We start from the raw sequence: 24,804 nt of genomic DNA on the forward strand, positions 1-24,804 counted from the left end.
GCACAGGATTTCTTCTAAGGACCCAAATGTCAGGAGAGCTGTAGGTGTCAGTAGATCCAAAGGGCGTTTTGTGCTATGCTAATAACGAGTTTGGAAACTTGATCTTCTAACAATGGGGAGCCGTTGAATAAATTTTTATTAGAGGCACGTGTCTGGAGTTGGTATGGAGGATAAATTTAAGGTAGTCAGTACAGGGGTAGGAAGGATGGTTGGGAAGCTATTACAATAGTCCTAACAAGATGGTAAGGGCCTGAAATAAGGCACTGTGGCAGGAATGGACAGATTCAGGAAGTATCTGGATTGGACACGTGAGGGGGGAATGACAGATGTGAAAGAAAGGAAGAAAATAAGGATAACCACCCATTGTTTTATGAGCCGTGAATGGGGCATTTCAGAGGCACCGATACCTCACTTAGGTGAGAACTTTAGAAAAATACTTGGTTTCGTCCTCTGTCAACTGATTCTGAGGCTCCTTAAGGCATTTGGGGTTGCATTTTTATTAGGGCTTTAAAGGGAAGTAAGTAGTCCCTTTGTTTGACTTAGAGGAAGCTGTCTCTCCCTTCCTGGGGGTTCGTGATGGTATAAAGTTTGTGTTTTGATAAAAAGGTCCTAGGTTCAGTGCAACTGGGCGACATTTTGTTTGTAGTCCAAGGAAGGGAGTAGCAAAGATCATTGACTCCTCTCTGTGGTGGGAGGATTTTACTGCTATTATTGATTTTCTCGGTGTAATGGGGACTTCTGCTTTTTAGCTTTATAAGAATTGTCATTTTCCATCTATGTTTACAAAGTTCATATCACTTCCATTTGCTGTATTCCTCAGCAAAGTGATCTTATGGGAAAGCAAAAAACATCGCAGGCTTTAGCTCCTCTATTAGCTAATATGATCTTTAGCTTTTTAAAGGAAGTCTGGCAGCTAGTATTGAAATCAACAGAGATAATAGTTCCACTGGGCATAAGAGCCTTCTTCAAATATTTAGAGAGCTAAATCGGTTATTTTCAAGCCCCAAAAGAGAATTGGACAAAGGACATGATCAGGTAATTCACAAAAGAGGAGAGAAAAATGGCCAAAATAGAGGTCAAAAAGGATTTAGCTTTCACTAACTAAAATGGATTAGATTGTGGGGGGTACCAAACTGGCAAAGATAGAAAGCAAATTAATGCCTATTCTTGGTGAAGTTAAGGGTAAACACACTTCCTGTGCCATCATTGAGAAAGTAAGTTGGCACAACTTTTGGGGGGACAGTTGTACAATACCTGTCAGAGCCTTTAAACTTTGCCTATCTTTAACCTAGTAATTCTAATCTACGCCTATCACAAGTATTTGACATAGAAGGATGTTCCCATTAATGTCTTTATAATAAAATCTGGAAAAAATATAGCCAACCCAAGGGGGTTTTAAAAATAAGTTATGGAAAAGTTATGGTATAGCCATCTGCTAGAATGCTACGTTGCCATGATAATCACGTTGTAGGAGAATATAGGGAAGAGGACAATATTTGTTACGTATTTAGGAGAAAACAGGTTAAGGAGGTAGAGCCCGTATGGTTCCAGTTGTGAGTTCTGGGTTGTCGGATTATGAACAATTTTTCTCATTTATGCTTTTTAGTATTTTCCAAGTTTTCTACGAGGAACCTGTGTTTATTTGGAAGAGGTTACATAGAATCAAATTCACATATGTGAAAATCTGTCCTGTGAAAGGGCAGCCTTATGTTCTATTTCAATTTGGCTTAATGAGGAACTTTCTAAAAGTTGGAAGTCATGTACAAAGGAACAAACATGCTCTGTACTGGGAATCTTACAAGAAGCCTCCATATGCCGGGCGATTAGTGGGGCTGGATAAAATGTAAGGTTCCTTTTATGATATGATCCATGTATTACCACTGGCTCTCCTGGCCTACTTATGAAGAATCCAGCAGTCTATTTAATTGAAAATAGAGCTTAGTACCAGAAAATCGCATCACTGAGGACTCATTAGAACAGTGGCTTTCAAACTTTCAGACCCAAAATCCATAACTAGGAATACGTTTTACAATATCATGACCTACACAGACGCACGTAGGAGACAGAAATAGAAAACCACCTTACTACAGTGATACACCCTGATGTTTTCTGTTCTACTTAATCCTAATTTTTAAAAGTGCTGGTTATAACCTACTAAATGGATTTCACAGTTGAGTTTGCAGCCTGCAGTTTGAAAACCCTTGCGCTGAGCTCTCTGGAGCTTTGCTCTGGTGCTGTTCGTAGAGGCCTGCTTACTGGATGTGTCCCTGCCCTGGTGGCTTCGTGTGAAATGCGATGGGTCGACATGATTTATGCTGAATTCCTTTCTGGGACAATAGTGAGGATCCAATGGATTGGCAGTTACGCTCTTTGTCAGTATTAGGGCTCCAGAGAAGACATGTCTAAAATTCTTAGGCATAAAAATAAGTTCTTATGTAAAGGGAAAAAAAAAACACTTCGAAAAGTATCTTGATCTGTATTGTTTTCAGCACTAAGTACTTAGCTGACTCGCTTTCCTTTTGCTCCATGACAACCCTGAAATCATCTTGTTAACATAAAAGATCCTCCAAATTCCACTTTCGATAATTACGCTATTTATATAGGGTCTAGCACAGTACGTTCATAAATGAATTTAATTAATTGCTTAGTTCAATCTGAAAGACATAATTCTAGAAATCGCTTTTTTTTTTTAAATTGACCAGGCGTTCAGAAAAGAGGATAAGAAGAGCCTCACTATTTCTTTGTGTTGATGATAGGTAAATAATGTCAGACCAGCAAATCTTTCATCTCCGAGGTGATTATGAGAGTGCGGGCACGATTAGCAAAAGCTGGAGGCTTTTTTTTTTTAAGTTTGTAACCTGAGAAATTCATAATTTCAAATAACACTAACAGTCAAAATAATCATTGGAAATTCCAGTACTAGCACAGTCTAGCTGTGTGACCTTGGGCAAGTTACAGAGTTCTCACGTAGAGACAATAACCTACCTCAAGATTACTGTGAGGAGTAAATGAGTTTGAGTTAATAAATTGAAAGACAATGTCTGACACACAGTAAGTGTGTATATGAGTGTTAGTGTTAACACATAAGCAGCAAAAAAAAAAAATTTAAACGTAGCATTTTATCATTAATTGGATTTACCAACTGTTCAAACTAGGTAGAAATATTTGGCAAATAGGACGGTCTTCTCTGAAAATCCTTTTAAAAGCTTTCACAACCTTGATCTAATTAAGGAGCTTAAACAGAATTAGAATAATGTTGGAAGGAGTTGTAGCCGAACAACATGTTACTGAGTTCAAGAGATTGTTTCGTGGGCATTCACGTGCGGCGTCGCGGCTTGGACAAGGGAGTTGGGGAAACGTCAGCTCTAGGGTTATTATAACGTTTACTTGTGATACACACACGAAAGGCTTGTCATGGCACCTGGCACATAGTACATGCTCAATAAATGCTAGCTATTGTTTTTACTATTGTTATTTCTTTATTGATAAAGTCAAAGCTATTTATATTCTGCATTTCAAATTGTTTAGATAGTAAGTGCTGTCAAGTTCTTTAACTCAGAAATCACCCACCAGATAGTGGGCGTTCTGTTTTCCTTTTGCGGTGGGGAGAGACCAAGACTGGCTTCTACAGGCTACCCAATCCTAAAGACACTCCGTTTTCACGGAAAAGAAAAAGTGAAGAAAGACACCCCCCCCCAAAAAAAAAAGTCTTTCTAGAGGAATTGACCAATGAAGTAACATCTTTGAAAACGCTGTTCTGGAAGGATGAGCCCTTAGGAAGCCCCTTGCGCTTGCCAGAGGTGGGAGTGTGGGATTGGCTGGAAGTCTCATCACCAGCCTCATTATCAAACATGCTTCTTAAAGGAGAAGAAGGCTTTCGTGTGTATCCAAGCTCCCTGAACGTTTCTTTCCTATTTCCTGCTTCTCCTTTCTCTTGCCCGAGTGTTGTACATATGCAGATCTTATGTGTCAAGTTTCCAGTGCTGAAATTCGCCTGTCCTATATCTTCTTCAAAGTGTCAATTAACTACTTCATGATAAACTCATCCATTTAAAAAAAAAAAAGAAATTCAGGGTACTATTGTTACATGCTTTATTTTTAAGTTTATTTATGTATTTATTTTTAAGTAATCTCTACACCCAGTGTGGGGCTCGAACTCACAACCCTGAGATCAAGAGTCACATGTTCTACTGACTAAGCCAGCCAGGCACCCCTGTGGTATGTTCTAATTAGGACATTCTAAGTGCAGGTACCAGTATTGAGCCCATTAGTTCAGCTGTACTGAGAAGGTTTCAGTGTGAAGTTCAATGGAAAGAAACATTTTTTTTGTGCCTCATTCTGTCTGTGTGAGAATATACATTCGCATGCTTTCCTTTGTCCTGATATAGACTCTGTTCTCTATTTAGGTAGCTGATTATTCCTTTGACTGAAAACTCAAGAATAGAGCACTTTACTGTTAGAGTGATTTAATAAGTGTATTCATTTTATCATGTATGACATGAACATTATTACTCTGTTTCCTTGGACTTGGTAGCTTTCCACTATGAAAGCTTATTTTGCTGTGGAAAATTATTATGGATAATGTGTGAAATTTTAGTTGCTTTTATTCCTTACTTGGAAGCACAGATAGACAAGACTTTGAAGATTTTATTCTGTCCTAGAGAAATAGGTTTTTGTAATAATACTTCCCAATGAACTGAGCTTTCCTTTAATTTTCCACGAAAATTATGTAATTCTCATTAAAAATAAATAAATACTGTATCACAGATTATTGTGTATTAATTTGGTTTTGGCCTTTTTTATGGTTACATATTTCAGTATTGGCTCCTTTACAGAGATTTTACAAGTATTTATTTTATATGTCTATGTGTTTAATCATGGTAGAGACAAATTACTCCCTTTAGCTAAAACAAACAAAACTCACTATTACCCAAATAAACGTGGGTTTTATTTTAAACCCCATTGGAATGGGGGGAGAAAATGAACGATTCTGAAACCATCCGGTTGTCTGAGAACTTTTGTTTGAAAATTAAAGCCTGTTTCCAAGTCATGTATTTCCAATTGGTTTTCAAAGAGAGACAAATTCCAGTTGATTCATTCTTTTCCCAGGGTTTTATTTAAATGTTAAAAAATGTTTATTTACAAGTGTTTGGTCTCATAGTTTTGAACAGGAAAACGACTTAGTTGCTTTGCCATATAACTAATCTTATCAATGTAGAAAAATTGGTTATTAAAGTAGGGATTTTTATTTCTCAAAATGTTCACAGTCTGATTCCCAAATTCTAATTTTATTACTAGTTATTGACATGACTCTGTGGCTGCGTGCCAGTAGTGTCAGATCAACATTTTGTATTTCCTCCTTTGTGCAGGAAAGGGCCTTGTTTTGTCTGTGTGATGGTATGCTATTAAATATATACTCGACGTGTTTTATTCTTAGGTACGGGGCTCGCACTGCATTTGTTACTTAGGTTGGATTCTATGCTGCTGCTTTTAAAATGTTTTATGCAAATTATTTTAATTCACTTGACTGCAAAGGGACAGAAGTCGAAATAAAAGGTCTAAGCTACTTAGAATTAATTTGAGCTGTACTTCCCCTTGTTCCAGGTAATTCATTTATATTTTCCTGCATTTAATAATGATACTAATCCATAAAATAACTTTAAAATCTATTAAATTCAGTCATTAAATTCATTTGTGCTTCATTTTAGGTGTTTAAATTTAACTAGCCTTTATACTGAAGAACTTGGTTGTTTTGTGGACTGTAATTTATATGTATTTTTTAATGTTGCCTCAAGGTTGTCTTTAATTTAGATACTTTGAATAAGATTATGTTAAGAAACTTTTTTTGCAGGGTATTATAACCGTAGTAATTGTATGTGTGTGTATATATATATATTTTTTAATTGAGAAGCAGGATCCCTTGTCTATTGATGTAGTAAGACATTAGAGACTGCTCTAAGAACTGTATGCAACGCTTCCTTATAGGAGTCCAAGGCATTAAAGTGGTGGCATTACAAGGTAGTTTAATAGTAATGTAAACACATTATCTTTACCCAAAATGTTTTATTGTTGAGAAACCATAAAGACATAAATTTGTTGGCATTATGCCTCCATCGTATCATCAGATTGAACTTGAGTTGTTCACACCATGGTACAAATTGCTTATGTCTCAGAAAGGTAGAAAAAGGAACCCTGACACATAGACTGGAAATTTTTGTGGAAATTCTCTCAATGAATATAGCTTCTATTTCTTCAGTTTTTCTCTTAACTTTTCTCAGATTCATCTCGTCTTTTTCACGATGCTCTCGGTTCTTAGAGTCCCATCAAGAGGACAAGCGTTCTCTCTCTTTCTTTTTCTTGAGCACAGGCTTCATCGTCTCCATCTCACCCCTTTCCCTCCTTGGTTCAGCCATGTCCATTCTTTACTGTAATTCAGTTAAGCATGCTTCCGGGCCCTTCCACAAGGCACCTTCTTCTGCATGTTAATGCTTTTGTCCCAGATATTTGAAAGCTTTTCTTGTGATTTTAGCTGCCTGTCGGGATGTCACCCCCTTAGAGAGGACTTCTCTGACCATCATGCCCTCTCTCGCTCTGTCCCCTTATCTGGCTTCTCATTGCTTCAGTGCACATACCGCTGCCTACGGCATCTGATGTGTTGTCTGTCTCTCTCCAACGTGAGAATGTGATTCCCACAGCTCAGGACTTTTACCTACTGCCGTATCTCCAGCATCCAGAGCCCTGGCTGGCACATAGCAGGTACTCAACAAGTATGGACTGAATGGCTTTTCCATCATGAAGACTTAACAAAGAAGGTTTCCACATGGACTAACCCTTATTATCTCTGTGACTGTTACAACTGTTGTTACCTCAGTGCTCCTCGGATTGCTCTGTTGCCTGGAATTCTTTGGGTTTGGACTCGCTCATTTGTTGTATCCCCTGAGTCTCTGTCTCTCTCTCAAGGCAGGTGTTGGGTTGTAGAGCTTTAGACTTTCTGACATGATTAAATACTTTGACTTGCCTACAAGTTTTTTCTTAATCTTACTGGCCTGGGATTGCCACACAATCTGGTGGGAGTTTGGGTTCGGTTCCCATACCAGCACGCAACACAGGATCAGAGGCCTGATTTCCCACAGATGTTTCCACCCTCAGTCCAGGCGAGACTCCATGTCCAGGCACAGTTCTTCGGTCTGTGAGCTGAGATTTCCAGACCCACCCCCCCCTTTGCGGCTTCTCACCTTATCAAAGAGCCCAGGGCTTCTGCAACAAGAACACAGGGACTGGCCCCTCTCAGTCCAGAAACCTCAGCCCCCAGAAACGCTCGGACTTCTTGGCATCGATTCCCACTCTTCTGACTTGGAACCTTCACTCCCAGCACCTGGAAATTTTTCTTTCTTCGTTTCTCAGCTTTATGTATGCAAAACAAATTTCTATTATATATTATCTAATGTTTTCTTGTCTTTGGGTGAGGAGAGCTTCCCATCTCTGCTTGATCAGCCATATTGACTGGTGGGACATGTGGAAATCATTTATTTTGGCATTTTTAAATTTTTTATTTTAGCAGTTTTAAAGCAATATTCCTGAAAGCACTGATGGTTGTATACATCCAAAAGCACTTACTTACACCAGGGCTCTCTATGGATGAGCAGTAATAGAAATTTAGATTCTTTAATTCTAGGTCTCTGGACATTCTAATGTTTTAAAGGAAACTTTCAGCATTATTTATGAATAAATTCTGTCAAACAGTGACCTCATCATCCATTCCATTATTTTTTTAAGTTTCTTCTCAGCATTGCACGTTTTATTTTCTTTCTAGCCTTTTAGGAGAATTTTCTCAACCGGAAAGTAATTATCAGTGTGACTTTTAAGAACCTGGAAGGTATTGTATGTGCCAAGATTTACTTTAGTTCTCTTCATAAGCCTGTGTTCATGAGCACCAGGTATATTCCCGGGACGCATCTCCTAGGTGCTGTGGCCTGATTTTATTATGATCAATAATAATTATTACCTTGTTTTCTAAGACATATTTTCATTTTATTTTTTAAAAGAGTTTATTTATTAGAGCACAAGTAGGCAGAATGTCAGGCAGAGTGGCAGGCAGAGGGAGAAGCAGGCTCCCGCCTGAGCAGGGAGCCCAATGCAGGGCTCGATCCCAGGACCCTGAGATCATGACCCGAGCCGAAGGCAGACACTTAACCAACTGAGCCACCCAGGCGCCCCTAAAACATATTTTTAATTATCTTACTCTCAAGTTGAAATGCACAGACTTTAAGGATTTCATTTGCTGTGTTTGGGACAGTCCAGGTACAAAGCATGTCCCTCACTTCAGAAAGTTCCCTTATCCTATTTCATGCCTGTTTTTTAGTAAACTTTGGTTTTTCCTCTACTAGGTATTAAGACCCTTCCACTGAAATCCGAAGAGCCTTCTAACAAGCTCTCCAATTTGAATTCGTGTGATTTCCTGGATTCTACAGACCGAAACTACTTTGTGAAATTATGGGCCAAACTTTCAGCCAAAAAAACCCCAGTGGTAAGGAGGGGGGAGGGGCGGAGCTGCAGCTGAGCCTCACAAGGCTCAGACCAAAAGGGGATTTGGTATTTTGGGACTTAAGTTTTGCCAGAACTCTTCTCTGACTGGTATAAGCTGATGACAAATTTTTAGCCTCTTTCTACGCCTGTAGGAATAGACGCAGGTTCTCCAAAGAATATTCAGTGTAACTTTTGTGAGTAACTTTCCCAGTTACCCTTAGTCAAAACTCAGACACTCGGCTCTTCAGCAAGACTGCAAAAGGACTTAACGGAACTAAGGTGGTAAAATAGGTATTTCAAGAGAAAACTGGCTTTTTTGTTGGCGTAAAACGTTGAGTGTCCTTGTGCTGAGACTTCAAAGCGAGTCCTCCCAGAGGTTCTGTTTTACAACTTTGCAGCACTCAAGCCAGTCCTATAACTTGGTCCCCATTCAGTTCTTGGACCACCCAGAAAAATCAGTCTGCGCGAGAATATTGAGCGCAGAGTTGGCCCTGCATACAGGTTAGCTTGTGCTCGTTTTCCCTTCGTAATGGTTTCGTAGGATGATCTGGGAATACAAAGAGGCCTAACTCACGGCCACGGCCGTTGCCACAGATTCGACAGGGCTTGCCTTTTGGTTGTCAGCTCCCAGTCTGTGTTTCCTTAAGGCGAGGCTGTTGTCAGCACATAATCACGTCATGCTTTAAAGTCAGAACCATAGGCAGTGATCGAAAGAACCAGACTGGTGACTTCAGATGAAAAGCCTTGGGCTGCAGTATATCCAGGCACAGCTCTGCAGTCTACTCGGATCAAGTCCTAGGATGCCAGGATTCAAGGTGCAAGAAACAGATGCCCGTTCAAGTGAGCTTAAGGAAGAGGTGGCTCCATAGAAGAAATGTAACGAGTAGATTCACAGTGCATCACGCACAGGGATGAAGTAGAGAGAGACCCACAGGAACTGCCAGGCACTGCAATGAACGAGTGAGGTGCTAGAGCTTCTCTGCCTTCCAGAGGCATCAAGGTCCTCTCATCTCTGCTCCTAATTCTCGAATGTTCTGTTGTCCTCTCTCCTGGCCAGCCTCCTCCACTCACACAGCCTTCCCTCCCGTATAATTTGAGCTCGTTCTCATGCACGCCAGCCCTGACTCTCCATGGCCTCTTGGCTCTGTGCTCACAATTCCTGGCCACTTCTCTCTGTTTCTGTCACTCATATGGTGGGAGGCAAGAGAATCTAATTGGCCCAGCTGGACTTTTCAAGCCATTGCACAGAGATCATGCGAGACTGCTTGTCCAGGCACCTGTGGAAGGGCAAAAGGCATGGGTACAGATCAGGGCTCAGGAGGAACAGAGGGTGAGTGCTCTGTAAACATTTATAAATAATATGAATTTGTACCATGACACTTAAGCGCAGGAAACATCATATTGATCTATCCAAAATAAATCAATTCTGGAATTGTTGCCATCCACCAGGATCTGTGGGAAGTCAAATATCAGTCATGAGGAGTTGGGCTCACTCCCATTCTTTGGATCAAGTTCAAGAAGATTGGGGGAGAGCCCCTGGCCTCCAGACCACCATGGTTACCATGGAGATGCCCCTAGTCTAAGAGCCTGAGTTCCACTCTGAGCCAGTGGTGCTGGTATTCTTCATATCCTTTGCTACCAGTACCCTTGCCTAGTACCGACCCCTGCGGGGCTCCCTCTCCACGAGGAGCCTCTCAGCCTCTGTCTTTCCATCCTGAGAAACCTCAGTTCTTTACGGGTCAGTCTACCTCTTTCTCTCTATACTTGTTATCCTGTCCTTGGGTAGTATGGCTTTATGCTTGTTTGGGCTTAGACTTGCAAATATAGGTGCTTCTTTACGTCCTCAGGACATGGCATATCCATAGTGTAAACTCCAGAACAAATCCTCAGCCACATTTATTCCTTCATGATGAAGTCTGTGTCCTGACACCCAGAACCCCTCACATCCCACTTGTGCCATCCTGCCGCACAACCTCACACACACATCCCTTTGCCCGTTAGTGGGTATTCATGATTTACTTAAACAAGACCAATCTGAATTTTACCGGTTAGAGAACCTCCAGGCTTAATTAAGGACAGCTTTTGTCTGGTCAAGGGCACTCAGGTATTTATTTATTTATTTATTTATTTATTTATTTATTTATTTAAAGATTTTATTTATTTATTTGAGAGAGATAGAGACAGCCAGCGAGAGAGGGAACACAAGCAGGGGGAGTGGGAGAGGAAGAAGCAGGCTCATAGCCGAGGAGCCTGATGTGGGGCTCGATCCCATAACACCAGGATCACGAAGGGCACTCTGGTATTTAGGAGTGAGAACAAAGGATAAGAGGAACAGAGATGAGGGGGATAAAACCCAGACACACACAATGTGTTCTTCGCTATAATTCATAACCAACATTTCAGTATAAGATTAATGAAAAGTTTGGAGAAACTGGCGAGGGAAGGGTATGATAAAAATGCAGTGCGATAGTATCAGGGGCCACCGTGGTGGTGGTAGACGTGGAAGGGGCGTGGGTATTGCAGACCACTTGTGGTCAAAAAGTAGTCTCATGAATTTTCCCCAGGTCTCTCCTTCCCTGCAGTCACCTCCCTGAGACACTGTTCAGCCCCATGATCCAGGGCATCCATAGCCTTGTTTAGAACGTCTCTTGGGTCCCCTGTTAGAGCATTAGCAGTGACTGATCCCTGGTGGTAACAATGCTCAAACTCCTTGCAGCCTTGAGGTTCTGGTGTCTTCGCGGGTCAGCGCTGGTAGAGCCACAATGTAACAACAGTTGCACAGAGAAGCAGATCAAATCCCCAACAACCAACAGATGCGTTCTTGAGAAACGGGACAAAACACTAAGCTGTGGCTGTCATGTATTGGGGTGGGGTGTGCCTGAGGTTATTTTTAGTGCCTCATTTCCTCTTAAAGATGATGGATTCAGTACTATTTTTAAATTTTAAGTACCTTTTGGATTTTAGGTTATTAATCTTTTGCGTAGCTGTTAACAATGCAAAAATGAGCAACATGAGAGCAGAAGCTTTAGAGAGACGTTATCATGTTATGTTAGAGAACATAAATAGCCTTTACACAGCATTTGTAATTTGGAAAGGGCTTCCATGTAAATTATCTCGTGGACCTTTCGCCGCAGCCCTTTGGAGAAGATGTTATTTTGCTCATTTCACTTTTCCTAACATAAATTTCCATGTATTTTTGAAACCTTTTAGCAGATTGAAGAAAGGAATTGCAACTTCCTCTGTCGAAAGCCTGTATCTTAAATTATTCCCCCCCAAAAAAGTAGAAATTTTTGTGCTTTTTTTGGTGTCTTCACTGTAGACTTAATGTATTTGTGTTTTACCTTTAGAAACTATCAAGAGATCCATTTGACAGTAATGGATAGGTGGAAATTTCCATCGTCTAGGCTTTTTGGGTTGTTTCTCTGGGGCGCCTTCCCACTTAGTTGAAGATGGCATTCTTCCTCTCTGCTCAAATCTACCCCAAACTCCCTGTGCACGTGTGGTCTTTCTGTCTCATCCCTGTAGTCAAATATCCCACCCTTTCCTTGTGCATAGTTTCTAACTACGTATGTCAGGATGTGATTACAAAATTTAAGGTGGATTATCTATACAAATGTGAAAGACAATGCAAGAATCCTTCTAGAAGATAATGTAAAGGAAGACTTTTATGACTTTGAGGCAGGTATAGATTCCTTAAATGTAACACAAAAAGCACTAACTACACAGGAAAAGTTTAAAACATTGAGGAACATTAAAATTAGTAACTTGTGTCAGTTTGAAAAAAAACAGTATTAAAGAAGAAAAAAGATAAGCCACACAGAGGGGGGTTGATATTTGCAATAAATATAAATAACAAAATGCTTTTATTTAGAATATCTAAAGAACTTTTATAAATTATGAAGAAAAAAATAACTCACAGAAAAACCTCTTTACAAAGGATAATATCCAGATGGCCAATAATCACGTGAAGAGATAGTCAACCTCATTATCAGGAAATGCAAATTATAGCCCCAGTGAGATACTGCTGTGCATACACTAGAAGCACTAAAATTCTGAGCTGACCGTTAAGATGTGGAACGGTGGAAATTCTTATAAGACAACTGGTGGGAGGTTCAATTTGTACACTTAGGAAATAGGTGGACGTTATCCATTAAAGTTGAGCATACACATAACTACGCCTCAGCAGGGGGATTCCAATGGAATTGTGTGGCCATGTGCACCAAAAGGAATGTGCAAGAATGTTCGTAGTAGCCTTGTGTATGGTGGTCCTAAACTGGAAACTCAAGTGTCCACTAGCAGCAGACTGGCCAAGTAAAATTTTGAATACTCAACGTAGTGAAATATGTACAGTAATGAAAATGAATAAACTTTGCTCCATGGACGTCTCTCTCAAACATTCTGTTGAACCAAAGAATTCCTGACTCTAAAGAATACACACTATATGATTCTATTAAATATAATTTAAAAATTGGCAATATTAAACCATAGTACTTGGGGATGTGTATTTAGGTGATAAAAGTATAACAAAGAAGTGGTTACCGTATCAGGAGAGTGCTTATCTCGGGAGAGGGAAGGAGGTGGTAAAGGTTGAAAAGGACGCCAGGGTTGCTGGCACTTGGGGGTTTAGGAGGGCCCCTGGTGTAGAGGAATGAGTGCTATTTGTCTCTTCGTTAGCTGGACAAGCCTCCATGAGCTACTTAACCTCTCGGGTTGGGTAGAATTTCCTGCAGCTTGAAAAATCAAGGGCAGTCTCTAGGGTTTTAGTCCAAGGGTGATGCTGAAACCAAAACCAGACAAAGGTGCAATTTCATGATCAATCTGAAGGATTTGAAGAGAGCAAGGAATCCAGACCATAGCAGTATACCACATTAGGGTGAGAGCTTGCTGGGGGCTGAGACTTAGCTTCCTGTCCCCCTGGATATAAATCTGGGAAAAGGGAAATAATGAGCTACGGGAGGTGTGGCCGTGTGGGAAAGTAGTGTCCATAGTCTGTGTGATGGTTTGTTAGAGGATGCGTTCATTCTGTCATTGCTAGTTTAGCAATCCTGGGAAGAGTCTTTGCTGTCATAGCCGTCCTGTCCATTCCCATATGCAGAAGGCTCCCCTTCCCTCCCCTTTCCTTCCCTAACTCTTTCCCTTCTTTTCTTCTCACTCATTCATCTTCCCTTCTTCTCACACATCTTGAATTTGTTGGAATTCCTACCATGTATAAGGATTAGATTTGCTTTTCAGTAGATACCAGGTATTTGCTTACTGGACCCTGTTCTGGACACGAGAACGAAGTGGAGCTGATCTCTGCCCTTATTGAATGGAATAGTCTGGTAGAGACATCTCTGGTCTCCTCTCATCAGTGGGTGAGGTCAGTATATCTCCAGCCCTTCTACCGCCGCCTTCTTTCTTTGAGTAGATAATAGGCTAAAGGAGCATAGCGATGTCCTCAGGGTTACCGACGCCTGATATACCGACAGCTGTGTTTTGTTTCTCATCTCTGGGGTCACCGGAAACCACAAGGCTTGTCTCTGTTAGGAAGAAATGTCCAAGGGTATTATTCATTGTTCTTCAAATCTGGAAAAACATCTGTTAACATCACTTTTCTTGCTTGTGACTCTAACAGTTTATTAATATCAAATGCTTTCCATGAATATGACCATAATTTAATATGAGTTTAAATAGTAATAAAATATTCAGTGTATTTCCTCATTCCTTGCTTATACAATCCTTGTTGTTTGACTTCTTCTGTCTTCTTAGCTTAAATGGTACTTACTTTTCTGAACGACTCCCGGAGCTTATTAATTTGAACATCTCTGAAAGATTCCTGGAGAACTGTAAATATAATTTTGATCAGCCTTACCTGTTTGTCAGATATCACTATATTTTATTTTCCCTCACTGATAGCAACCCCCTTTTGCATGGTTGGCTCCCTGGGAGGCATGCATGAAGGCTATGATGGCTTAGTGAAGATTTTCTGCTCTGGAACTATGACTAGATCCTTGCTTTCCAGCAGAAGCTTGATTTTCAACCTTCACTTGAACTTCAGTTGTATCTCTTTCTTCAGCCAGGTCTTCTGGCTTCCTCAGGGGACACCCTCAGTCCTGGGGCTGACAGCTTACTGAAAACCCATCTCCAGAAAAATTGCTGAATGGCCGATTCATTCAAAGCCACTTTAGCGTGTGTGTGTGTGTGTGTGTGTGTGTGTGTGTGTGTGTGTGTGTGTGAGAGAGAGAGAGAGAGAGAGAGAGAGGGAGAGAGAGATTAGGCCAGTCCATTCCCATGAAATACGTGAATGTGTGAAGGCCAGTGAGAAGGTGGATCTGTGGTGACAAAATATTGGGCACCTACATCTTCTAAGCACCACTTCCTTTCAATCCTGTGAGGACGCTCAGCTCAGGGAGCTTGTCCAAGATCGCACAGCTTAGTGATGTCAATTTTGACTCTTAAAGAAAAGTATTTTCTTCTACTTAGATGTATTTTTCAGGGCACAGCCTTCACCGGATTTATTAGCTGGTGTAATACTCTAAAGAGATGCTCTTCTCATCTACCGCCTGGCTACCAAGTGGCACAGATCATATAGAGTCTGCTGTCTAAGTGCTTTTTTCAAGATAATGGTTTCCTATTATTCTCTGACAGTGACCAATGAATTTTTAAATATCATTTATGATCATTATGTTCTTGATTTGTATGTATTGAATGGTATCTACCCACTGCATTTTTGTAACCTTATTGAAACTCAATTGTCCTGCCTTCAGCCAGTGAGAGCCTCTTCAGGGTGGCTCCTGTGTCCTTTAATATGACCCATGTCAACTTGAGTAGCCATCTTGCTCTCTGTCTTTCACACTGAACATCCTGATTCTGCAAGACATGGGAGATGATAGAAGTACAGTGTCACTAAACTCACGTGTTTTATTCAGATCGCGTACAGAAGAGTCTCTGAATAACAGTAACAATACCAGTACGACTAGTGCCCAGTAGAAACACAGAACAATTAAAAATTTTGTTTGTACATGTTTTCCACCCACCCCCAGCCCAGATTATTTGTGGTTGTGTTACTGCCACACTCTCAACCCATAGTCATATGCTCGCTCCCTTTTAACTCTCATTTTGTCTTAGTTCTCAAATATGTACATACTTGATACTCATCATTAGGTCTCAGGCCAACGTCTAGTAGTTTTATTGTCTAGACATATTCTCTACCAGATCCAAGGAGGGCTACAGGGGCAGCATTTCCTGAGTTCTTGCCTGCTGATGACAGTCTGTCATACTTGAGACTCAAATTGCAGTTTTTGTGACCTATCCTGTTTGCTTGTTTTGGTTTCTTAATCAAGGGCTCTGTTGTTTGCCTGTTGGATCTTCTTTGTCCATCTAAAATATCTGTCATTGTCTCTCGAATTTTGTTACCTCTTTATTTCTTTTTGAGTTTAAAAAATTTCCTCCATTCACTTTCTGTTCCCCTGAAGGCATTATTTATTGATTTTATTCACTCTTCTCTTCCTTCTGGCTTAGTTTTCATTTCTGAAGTGACTTTTTCCCCCCTTATATTTCTAATTCTTTCCTGAGTTCTGTCACCTCACATAGGAGTTTTAAAAATTGTAATTTATTGGGGCGCCTGAGTGGTTCAGTTGGTTAAGCATCCAACTCTTGATTTCAGCTCAGGTCATGATTTCAGGGTTATAAGATCAAGCCCCCTGTGGGGCTCTGCACTAGGTGTGGAGCCTGCTTGAGATTCTCTCCATCCCTCTCTGCTCTTCCCCCAACTCACGTGCTCTCTCCCTCTGGAAAAAAAATTTTTTTTAATTTATTTGTTCCTTAATGTTTTGTGCTATTTCCTTGATGTCTTTAGTTAATTTTGAAATAGTAGATGACAGATTTTATCTGTTTTATGAGCACAGTTTTATTGTGTGTAAAGGAGTTGTTCTCCTTTTTTTCTTCTTAAAAAATAATAGCTTTGGGATTTTACTAGGAAATTTCTCATTTTTATGTGAAATTAGTCTTTTCAAACTTTTATAAGGAAGCATGGTTCTTTTGAATTGTATTGAAATATACAGCAGTTTTCTTTTGGGGGTTTCCGGGCTGTTCCCCTCCACCGCTTTGGTCTAGACTTTCTCTTTGTCTCTGTTGACTCTGTCCTAATTAATTTTGATTCCACTTCCAACAGCTTTTCTTTAGTGTGGGGCCCTGTCTTAGAGGAGAGCCACAGTGGGTAAGTTTCATAACTTACTGTGGACCCCTTATTCTTACCCACTATTGGGGTAGGAACAAGTCCCCCTGGATTCCTGTTGGGTGCTTGTGGTGCCCAGTTATGCTGCTTTTCTTCCCAATGAGTACTTTTTAACTATGCTGAGGTTCTCCTGTTCTCAGGTCTGTTAGTCCCCCTGTTGCTTCCTTTGCCTTCCTCTCACATACACACTGGTGCCGTGTGGTGGTGTCACTATTATCACCTGTATTTTGGGATTTGAAGGGATATCTGTTCCTAGTTTTCTTGGTGATGTTTTGATATGTTTTTTATTTTGCTATTTGCTTGCTCGAACTATTTTTGTGTGGGAATTCTGAAAGACCCAGACTGCACTTTCACGATTACTGCCATCTTCCCAGTCATGATATAATTGAAATCAAGGACCAATAGAGAAAAAAATAAAGATGCTTGGTATCATCAGCTTCCTAATTTCGGTCTGTCTGATGGGTGAAAGGGGTTATCTCATCATCAGCTTAAGTTGTCTGTTCCCTGATGAGTAATGCATGTGAGCATCTTCTCATATGTTTCTCGGACATTTGGGTTATTTCTTCTGCAAACTGCTTGTGAACATCCTTTATCCATTTATCAGTTGTCTTTTTTCAACTGACTTATAGCTGCGTGTTATATATTATGTTTACTGATCCTTTGCACCTGTCTTCTCCCAGTATGTCACCTGCGCTTTGTGTGGGGAATATGGCACCCTCATACCTCCTGCAAGTACAGGTACTCTGGAGAGCAATTTGGTCATGTAAGAAACCGAATACACATTAACTCGTTTATTAGCCAGCAGTTCCGTCTCTGGGCTTATAGTCTAAAGAAGCCCCAGCATGTGTGCAATCGGGGATTTGGGCAGCAAACTCAATACAGTTATGTGTAAAAGCAAAGACCTGTAAACAATCGACGTGTCCATCCACAGAGACGAAAATAAATTGATATATTCATGAAGAATTTTTAAATGATGAATTAGACATGCATAAAACCATATAAATGTTTCTCAAATGCTGAATGACAAAACGCAGAGGCAAATGATTAAAAAGAGAAAAGGTGGTATATAGTAAAATCACAATAGAAAATAGATGTACTGCTATCTAGTAATTGAGGAAAAATAACAACACATTACCCTGAGAGTGGATAGGACAGCAGAGTACATCAGTATATAGTAGTTTTGTAGTAATATGAAATAATTTAGGTGTATTTATAGAGTTATTTAAACAGTTTTAAATGATGAGATTTAAATAGAGTTTCTTTCTTCCTTTCTTGTCCCATTACAGACCCCATCCCTCCAGCCTGACATATTTTCTCCTTGTCCTGCTTAGGCAGAATCACAGAGCTAATGGGCAGGAACACGGCTAAATGGTCTTGGCGACCAAATAGACACCCGAGAGCCTGTGTTCAGTGAGTTTACATGTTAGCTTTCATGTGTCATGGTGTCTACAGCACAACTTTGAAAGCTTGACCCAGAATCTCTCAAGCTAGCAACCGTTGACAGCACATTCTATTCCAGGTCATATGTTATTCACGCTTTATATTATCTCCCCAGATTTACACTGTTGTACATTAAAGATTGAGCTCCCTCTCATGGTCAGGTGTGTGTGCTGTGTACAGGGGCACACAGGAGTGACCCAAGGGGCTTCTGGTCTCCAGGATTCCGCTTGTTTCCCAGGGGTGTTCACTGTGCCAACCTTGGTATCACCACAGAGCAGAGCCACTCCTGCGAATTGGTTCTGTAACGCAAAAATGTCTTTAGAATCACATCAACTTAACCTCTAAAAATTGATTCTTGAAAAATTCCCCCGAAACACATGCAACCACTTGAAACTATGCTAGCTCCCAAGGCTAAGACAAGTGGTTGGCTGGGGTTGTGGGCTCACAGCCGTAGCTTCGTGTGTGTTCTTCCCCTGGCATACTTGTTTGTCGTCATTTCTTATGTGGTTTTAACTGAATATCAACTCGTAGACGAGCCTGGTAGTGACATTAAAATCAAAAGAGGTTTATTTCAGATTCAGTTACTGCAAGCAAAGATTGCTGTTTTAATAAATGTTATTATAAATCCCTTTATAAATGAGTCTTTTAGGTAAAAAAAAAAAAAGCACTTGCTGATTTATCTTTTCTGTAAACTGAGAATTTTATCTGTCAGCTTTGCTTAAAGGGAGGAAATGCAGCACTTGGACAGTTGCTAAACAGATGACACTCCGTTACATAACCAGTGTATAGACACACATTGTACTCTTTATAAAGCAGCATGTGCTATCTTGGTTTTTTCTCTGTCTTTTTAAATCCCCTTTTGCCACCAGATTATAAACCTTTCGAAGGCAGTGACTGTGTCTTTTATGTCTTTGTATCCCCATGAAATGTTTACTAAGTATGTAGTGATGGTGACATGCTGGTGAAAAGTGGGAGATATTTCAGGGTTGTACTGAAACGTTGGATATAATCAATCAGTTGACTACTCTGTGTGCAAAGATCTGGGAAGACAAAAAGACAATAATATATATCCTTGAGAGAGAATCTCACTGGAAGGATAAATATATATATAAACATTAATAAGGAATTGCCACATTATTTAGATGTCAAATAAAGTTGACATATTAAATTGTGGTCTTCATAAAAATATTTCATTTATCAAGTTTTTTTTTCTTTCCACTAAATCAATACCAGTAGTTTTTTTAGGCCTTTCCCCCATTTTTCTTTCCACATAGTTAGCAATCTCTAATAAGAAGGTAATGATTATAGCTGCTTTCACCATCTGGCATATTTTTAACATCAATATAATTTTCTGATCACATTTCTTGCCTAGGAAAGAGATTCTATAGAGAGACAATATGAGACAGCCCGGCAGGCCTTGATGGGAAAGATACCTCCTCATCACACACTCCTGTTTCAAAGGTAGTGATAAATCACATTTATTTAAACCCGGGCATCTTTAGATTGATTCTCTAGTATCCAAATGTACCAAATGAATCCTAAATCATCGACGTAAACAGGGGCCTCTGTACTAAAGTGGACCCAGTGACTCAATAGTAAACCTAGTTCTAGAAGTTGTATTTTCCTTTCATTTATGTATATTTTTGAAAGATATAATGTGTTCATAGCATTAGAAACTGGTGGCTTTTTTTTTTTTGCATTCTTTGAAGACTATGAAGAATGATATTTCTGGTGGAATTTGAATATATATATCAGCCTTCACCAAAACTGTTCGTGACTGAAGGTTAACAATATCCTATGGAATATCTTGCTCTTGTCTGTCATGACTCTCAAAACAATAGTAATTAATTATGTGCAAAGTCATTTTTTTAATGCCTCTTTTCCTATTAAACTGTAAATTCCATGAGGGTGGGAATCGTATCATTATTAATCTATGAATTCTCTATTCTTAATATGAAAGGTTTTATTCCTTTTGCATAGTAAAGGTTTCATGATGTTAGTGGCTATAATAATTACTGTACTATTAATTATTACTTATCAAGAGGCACATTTAGGCTTTAATATTTACTCAAGATGAACAAGTAGGTCATACGATAGCTATAGAATGTTTGCATTTTATTTTCTCATTAATGTTACAGGCTTTGATATTCTGAATTCTCTTTCCTATGTCACATTTTAGAAAATTTGAGCAATAAAGTGAAGTCCCTGTTTTCAGAAAGTAAGAACATGACAAGACCTTAATTATAGCATTTTAAAAAGCTTTTTAGAATGCAGTGATTCAAGGAAGCAGAATAAAGAACCCATTTAAATTTTTTTTTCAATTTCAGTTCTTTTTATTGTCTGTAATTTTAAGCTATCTGTTGAAAATCTTCAACCAATTTAAATGAAACCAAGTTTTGTCTGTTACCTATCCAAAAAGTGTGATGAATTTTGTCCATATCGATAGGCTATCTTTGGATAGTCTGATTCAGAAGATAGGCTGTGGTATCCACAGAATTCTACTGAAGGGCCAGGAAGGTGATGGCCAGGAGGTAGGCAGTGTCTTCCACAGCAGCAAACCTGCGGTCTGTGTGACCTCCGACCAGCAGCAGAGCCATGCTTGTTAAAACGCTGGGGACAGAGAAACGAAGCAGTTTTAAATATGAGCTCCAAATGGGTCATACCAGGACAGATAGAGGCTTCGAATTTGCATGCATTTATATGCGATTGGGTGACTTTGCACACAGCAACTCTATTCAGCAAGTCTGGGGTGAATAGCAACAGGATTTTTTTCACTAAAAACGGTTAACGATTCTTCCAAGTCACTCTGGGGAAACAGGCTAGTAGAAATGAAAAAAGAATATTTTACACCGGAGTTCAGTTGAGAGTATAATATTAGAATTTTTAGAATTATTTAATTCTGGTATCATTTCAAAGCATTGGATTAGAAACAAAATTCAAAAATATTTCAATTTTTATAGCGGTGAATATTTTGCTGGACTCACATAACAAATGGACTAGGGTTTATAACAGAACACATAGAATACATACTAATCAGCAGGAAGATAATTTGCCTGTATTAGAGACTTAATGAATAAGGAAGATTCAAAACAATACAAATTTGCCTAATCTACAACTTAAAATGTAATAATGCTAGTGTTTTAAGACAAGCTCTGGAGTAAATGTTTGAGGGGATATATTACATTATTCCAAATAAACTTTATTGGCATTTACATTTATGTGGGTATATTGTTCAGTATTTAGGTATTACCTGTGTATATGCTTGGTATCATTACAAAGCTCTTTGTTTTTTGTTTTTCTGATTTCAGGGGTCCAGTGCCAGCACCTATTATCAGTGGTCTACATAATTTTGCAGCTTTAGAACTACAGAAAAGTTTTGAGCTTTGTGAAGATTATTTTAAAGCTCCCATTGGACTGTACTCTGAGAAGAGGTGAGTTGAGTTTTGTTGACTAAAATCAGTTATTTTCTGCTGATTAGTTAAGATCACGGCACTCCTCCCTAAGCTTCAGAGAAATCCTAAAACTGGGGAACGGGGTCACACCTTCCACCATGGAATTTGAAGGGAGTAGATCTTGGCCCTCTAGGGAGGACACAGGCGTATAGCCTGGGTTCATACAATTGAAGTCTTCTCTCTGGGATTTTGAATCTTGAGGGGGTGACACAAGGACGCAAGGGCAGTTAGAGATTGATCAAGAAACCGGTAGTGGAAGATCAAGAATCCATTGTGGAGTGTAAACAGTGATGATCTCCCAGTCTCTTCCCATATTGAGACTTGGCTGTGTTCTTGGCACCTAGCTTACCTTGGTTCCTGCCCAGTTTTTAGGTCTGATTCTTCAGTTTTCCATTAGTCTATAAACTACACAATAGTTTTTCAGTAACTCCCTTTCAGGTATTAAAATGAGCCAGAGCCGGTGTTTGTAATCTGCAGTTAACATCTCTGATTAGTATAGCGCTGTGTTTCTAAATGTTTACCGTCTGGTGTCTAATATACAAAAGGGCATTTCAGGGTTCCAGTGCTTAATATGTCAAAGTGTGGTTCAAAAGCTGAGTATGTGTTAAGCTGAAGACCACATGTAGCCCACAGCTGGCACTCCACCACTGAATTTAGCGCTTGGCCCTTGCAGGCATTCTACTACATTCCGTTTCTGCTTGCGCTGTGTTTACTTCTACAGTTGACCATCCCTCCATACATAGGTCTTGAATCCAAACTTCCCAAGCAAAGATCTGCCTGGTCGGGTCAGTCACCATCTACTAGGGGTGCCACTCTTGAATAGAGATCTGTAGCCAGAGCCCTCATAGGAAACAGGAAGGTCTATGGACTGGTTGCACCTATATCAAGCACCCATCCTTTATCCAATTATCTGTGGCCAGACCAATGACAGAGAACCAAGTAGAGAATTCTTCAGAAGAGGTTGTGTGGGTTTGGCAGAGTCTCTGCAGTGTCTGAATACATGGCAACGTAATAGACAAGAACTGGGACTGGAATGAAGTACCCTAGAATATTAATAGGGGAGATTTCTCTAGAAATATCAGTTATTTTAATTTTCTCCTTTCTCCTTTTTTTATAACTTCTAAAGTGTCTTCACAGGATAAATATTTTATTTTTATATCCTAAAAAAACCCATTAAGAATCTTTGATGGTTTGATGAAATATTTAATAAATGGAAAAAATTGGCTCATTAGATACAATTAAGCTTCTCACATCACTCTACATGTTAAAGTTATAAGGAGTTAAATACAAACCAATGCCTATAATACAATAATGTGTGGAAATTGCGATACATATGTATATCCAACGTAATTAGGTTTAAAAATACTCATGTGTATGTATTTCTAGAAAAAAATACTGAAAGTACACCAAAATAGTATCAGTTATTCTCTTGTAGTGATGAGATTATGACCAATTTTTATTTCTTTGTTCTTCTCCCATATTTTCAAGGTGAACATTTAATAATTTTTGAAGGGTTAATGTAACTTTAAAAAGTTATTTTTTAAAAGTCTGTCACAGCAAAGGGATATTTTTTGAGGGCATGTGTCATGATAAGAATGAGAGTTTAAAAAATGAGTGATGTTTTCCTTTATTTCTGAGTTTTATTGCTGTAACACTTGGATTTCCTCCATAAACTTGATGATGTAAAATAGCCATCCCTTCCAGGTGGTTCCTTCAAGCCTACACATTTCACTAGCTACTAGAGACCCTAGTACTCTAGCTAATATTCTAATTAGTATTAATATTCAATATTAATTGAAGGAAGAAGAGTAGACACATTCAGACCATAACAGAGAGAGAAAAAGAATGCTTAACCGGCCATACTGTCATCTGTCCCCACGGTGAAAAGGGTGGGTCAGACAGACCCTCAAGTCTTACCATTCGCTGGTGGTAACATAGGAGTGTCTTTCAACTCCACCACTTTTTTATATCTGTTTTTCAAAGCATTTTCATTTAATACTTTCTTTGATAGAAAGGAAGAGCAATTGTTGAAAGCCCTTGCTCTGTAACGCCCCCCCCCCGATTTTTTTGGTGTGTGTTTTAAATGAAGACCTATTTTTTCTTTATGTTATTTTATTTTATTTCATTTTATTTCATATCATTTCATTTCATTTCATTTCATTTCATTTCATTTTGTTTGACAGACAGCACAAGCAGGGGGAGTGGCAGGCAGAGGGAGAAGCAGGTTTCCCGCTGAGCCGGGAGCCTGATGCGGAACTCAGTCTCAGGACCCTGGGATCATGACCTGAGCCAAAGGCAGAGCCTAACAGACTGAGCCACCCAGGCATCCCTAGACCTACTCTTTTTCAAAAATAAGAGAGCAAAACATGTGTTATGGGTTGAGTTGTGTCTGCCTCCCTACTCCACCCCCTGCCAATATCACATGCTGGAGTCCTGTCCCTTCAGAATGTGACCTTATTTGGAAATAAGGTTGTTGCAGATGTTAATTAGTTAAGATAGGTCGTACTGGAGTAAGGTTGTAAGGTAGACCCCTAAACCAACACGATTGGTGTCCACATAAAAAGGGGAAATTTGGACACAGACTCACGCACTGGAAGAGGGCTTGGGGTGACATAGAAGCCAAAGAGGACCAGACTGCCAGCAACCCCAGAAGCTAGAGGAGAGGCCTACAATAGCCTCTCTGTCACAGCCTTCCGAAGGAACCAGCCCTGCTGGCACCTTGATCTCAGACTTGTGGACTCCAGGACTGTGAGACATTAAATTTCAGCCACTCAGTTCACTTTGTTACACCAACCCTAACAAACTATTAAGATATGTATTGAAAACCCAGTGACCTTTTTCTTGCTATTTTCTTTCTGTGCTCCCTTCAACGTACTGTATTGGTATTAATTTAGACATTTGGTCACAGGAGCTATGGATTAGTGTGTTGTTGTTGTTGTTGTTGTTGATGTTGTTTTACTTAAGGAAGAAAACTTTATATATCTATAGTTTGGAATAGAAGATCTGGCCCATTGGGGCGCCTGGGTGGCACAGCGGTTAAAGCGTCTGCCTTCGGCTCAGGGCGTGATCCCGGCGTTGTGGGATCGAGCCCCACAATCAGGCTCCTCTGCTGTGAGCCTGCTTCTTCCTCTCCCACTCCCCCTGCTTGTGTTCCCTCTCTCGCTGGCTGTC

The 24,804-nt window shown here is 39.8% G+C and overlaps 1 protein-coding gene across 2 annotated transcripts in view; it reads left to right on the top strand.

Moving 5' to 3' along the window:
• The window catches only part of LRGUK (leucine rich repeats and guanylate kinase domain containing), a 108,318-nt gene that overhangs the window by 74,510 nt on the left and 9,004 nt on the right, over positions 1-24,804 (top strand). For both annotated transcript variants that reach the window (XM_034672340.1, XM_002922630.4), the window contains 3 exons: positions 8,388-8,527; positions 19,554-19,642; positions 21,490-21,612. In XM_034672340.1, the coding sequence (XP_034528231.1) occupies positions 8,388-8,527; positions 19,554-19,642; positions 21,490-21,612 (352 nt within the window). The remainder of the gene's footprint in view (positions 1-8,387; positions 8,528-19,553; positions 19,643-21,489; positions 21,613-24,804) is intronic.

This window comes from Ailuropoda melanoleuca, chromosome 1 (genome assembly GCF_002007445.2).
Source record: "Ailuropoda melanoleuca isolate Jingjing chromosome 1, ASM200744v2, whole genome shotgun sequence".
NCBI classification, from domain to species: domain Eukaryota; kingdom Metazoa; phylum Chordata; class Mammalia; order Carnivora; family Ursidae; genus Ailuropoda; species Ailuropoda melanoleuca.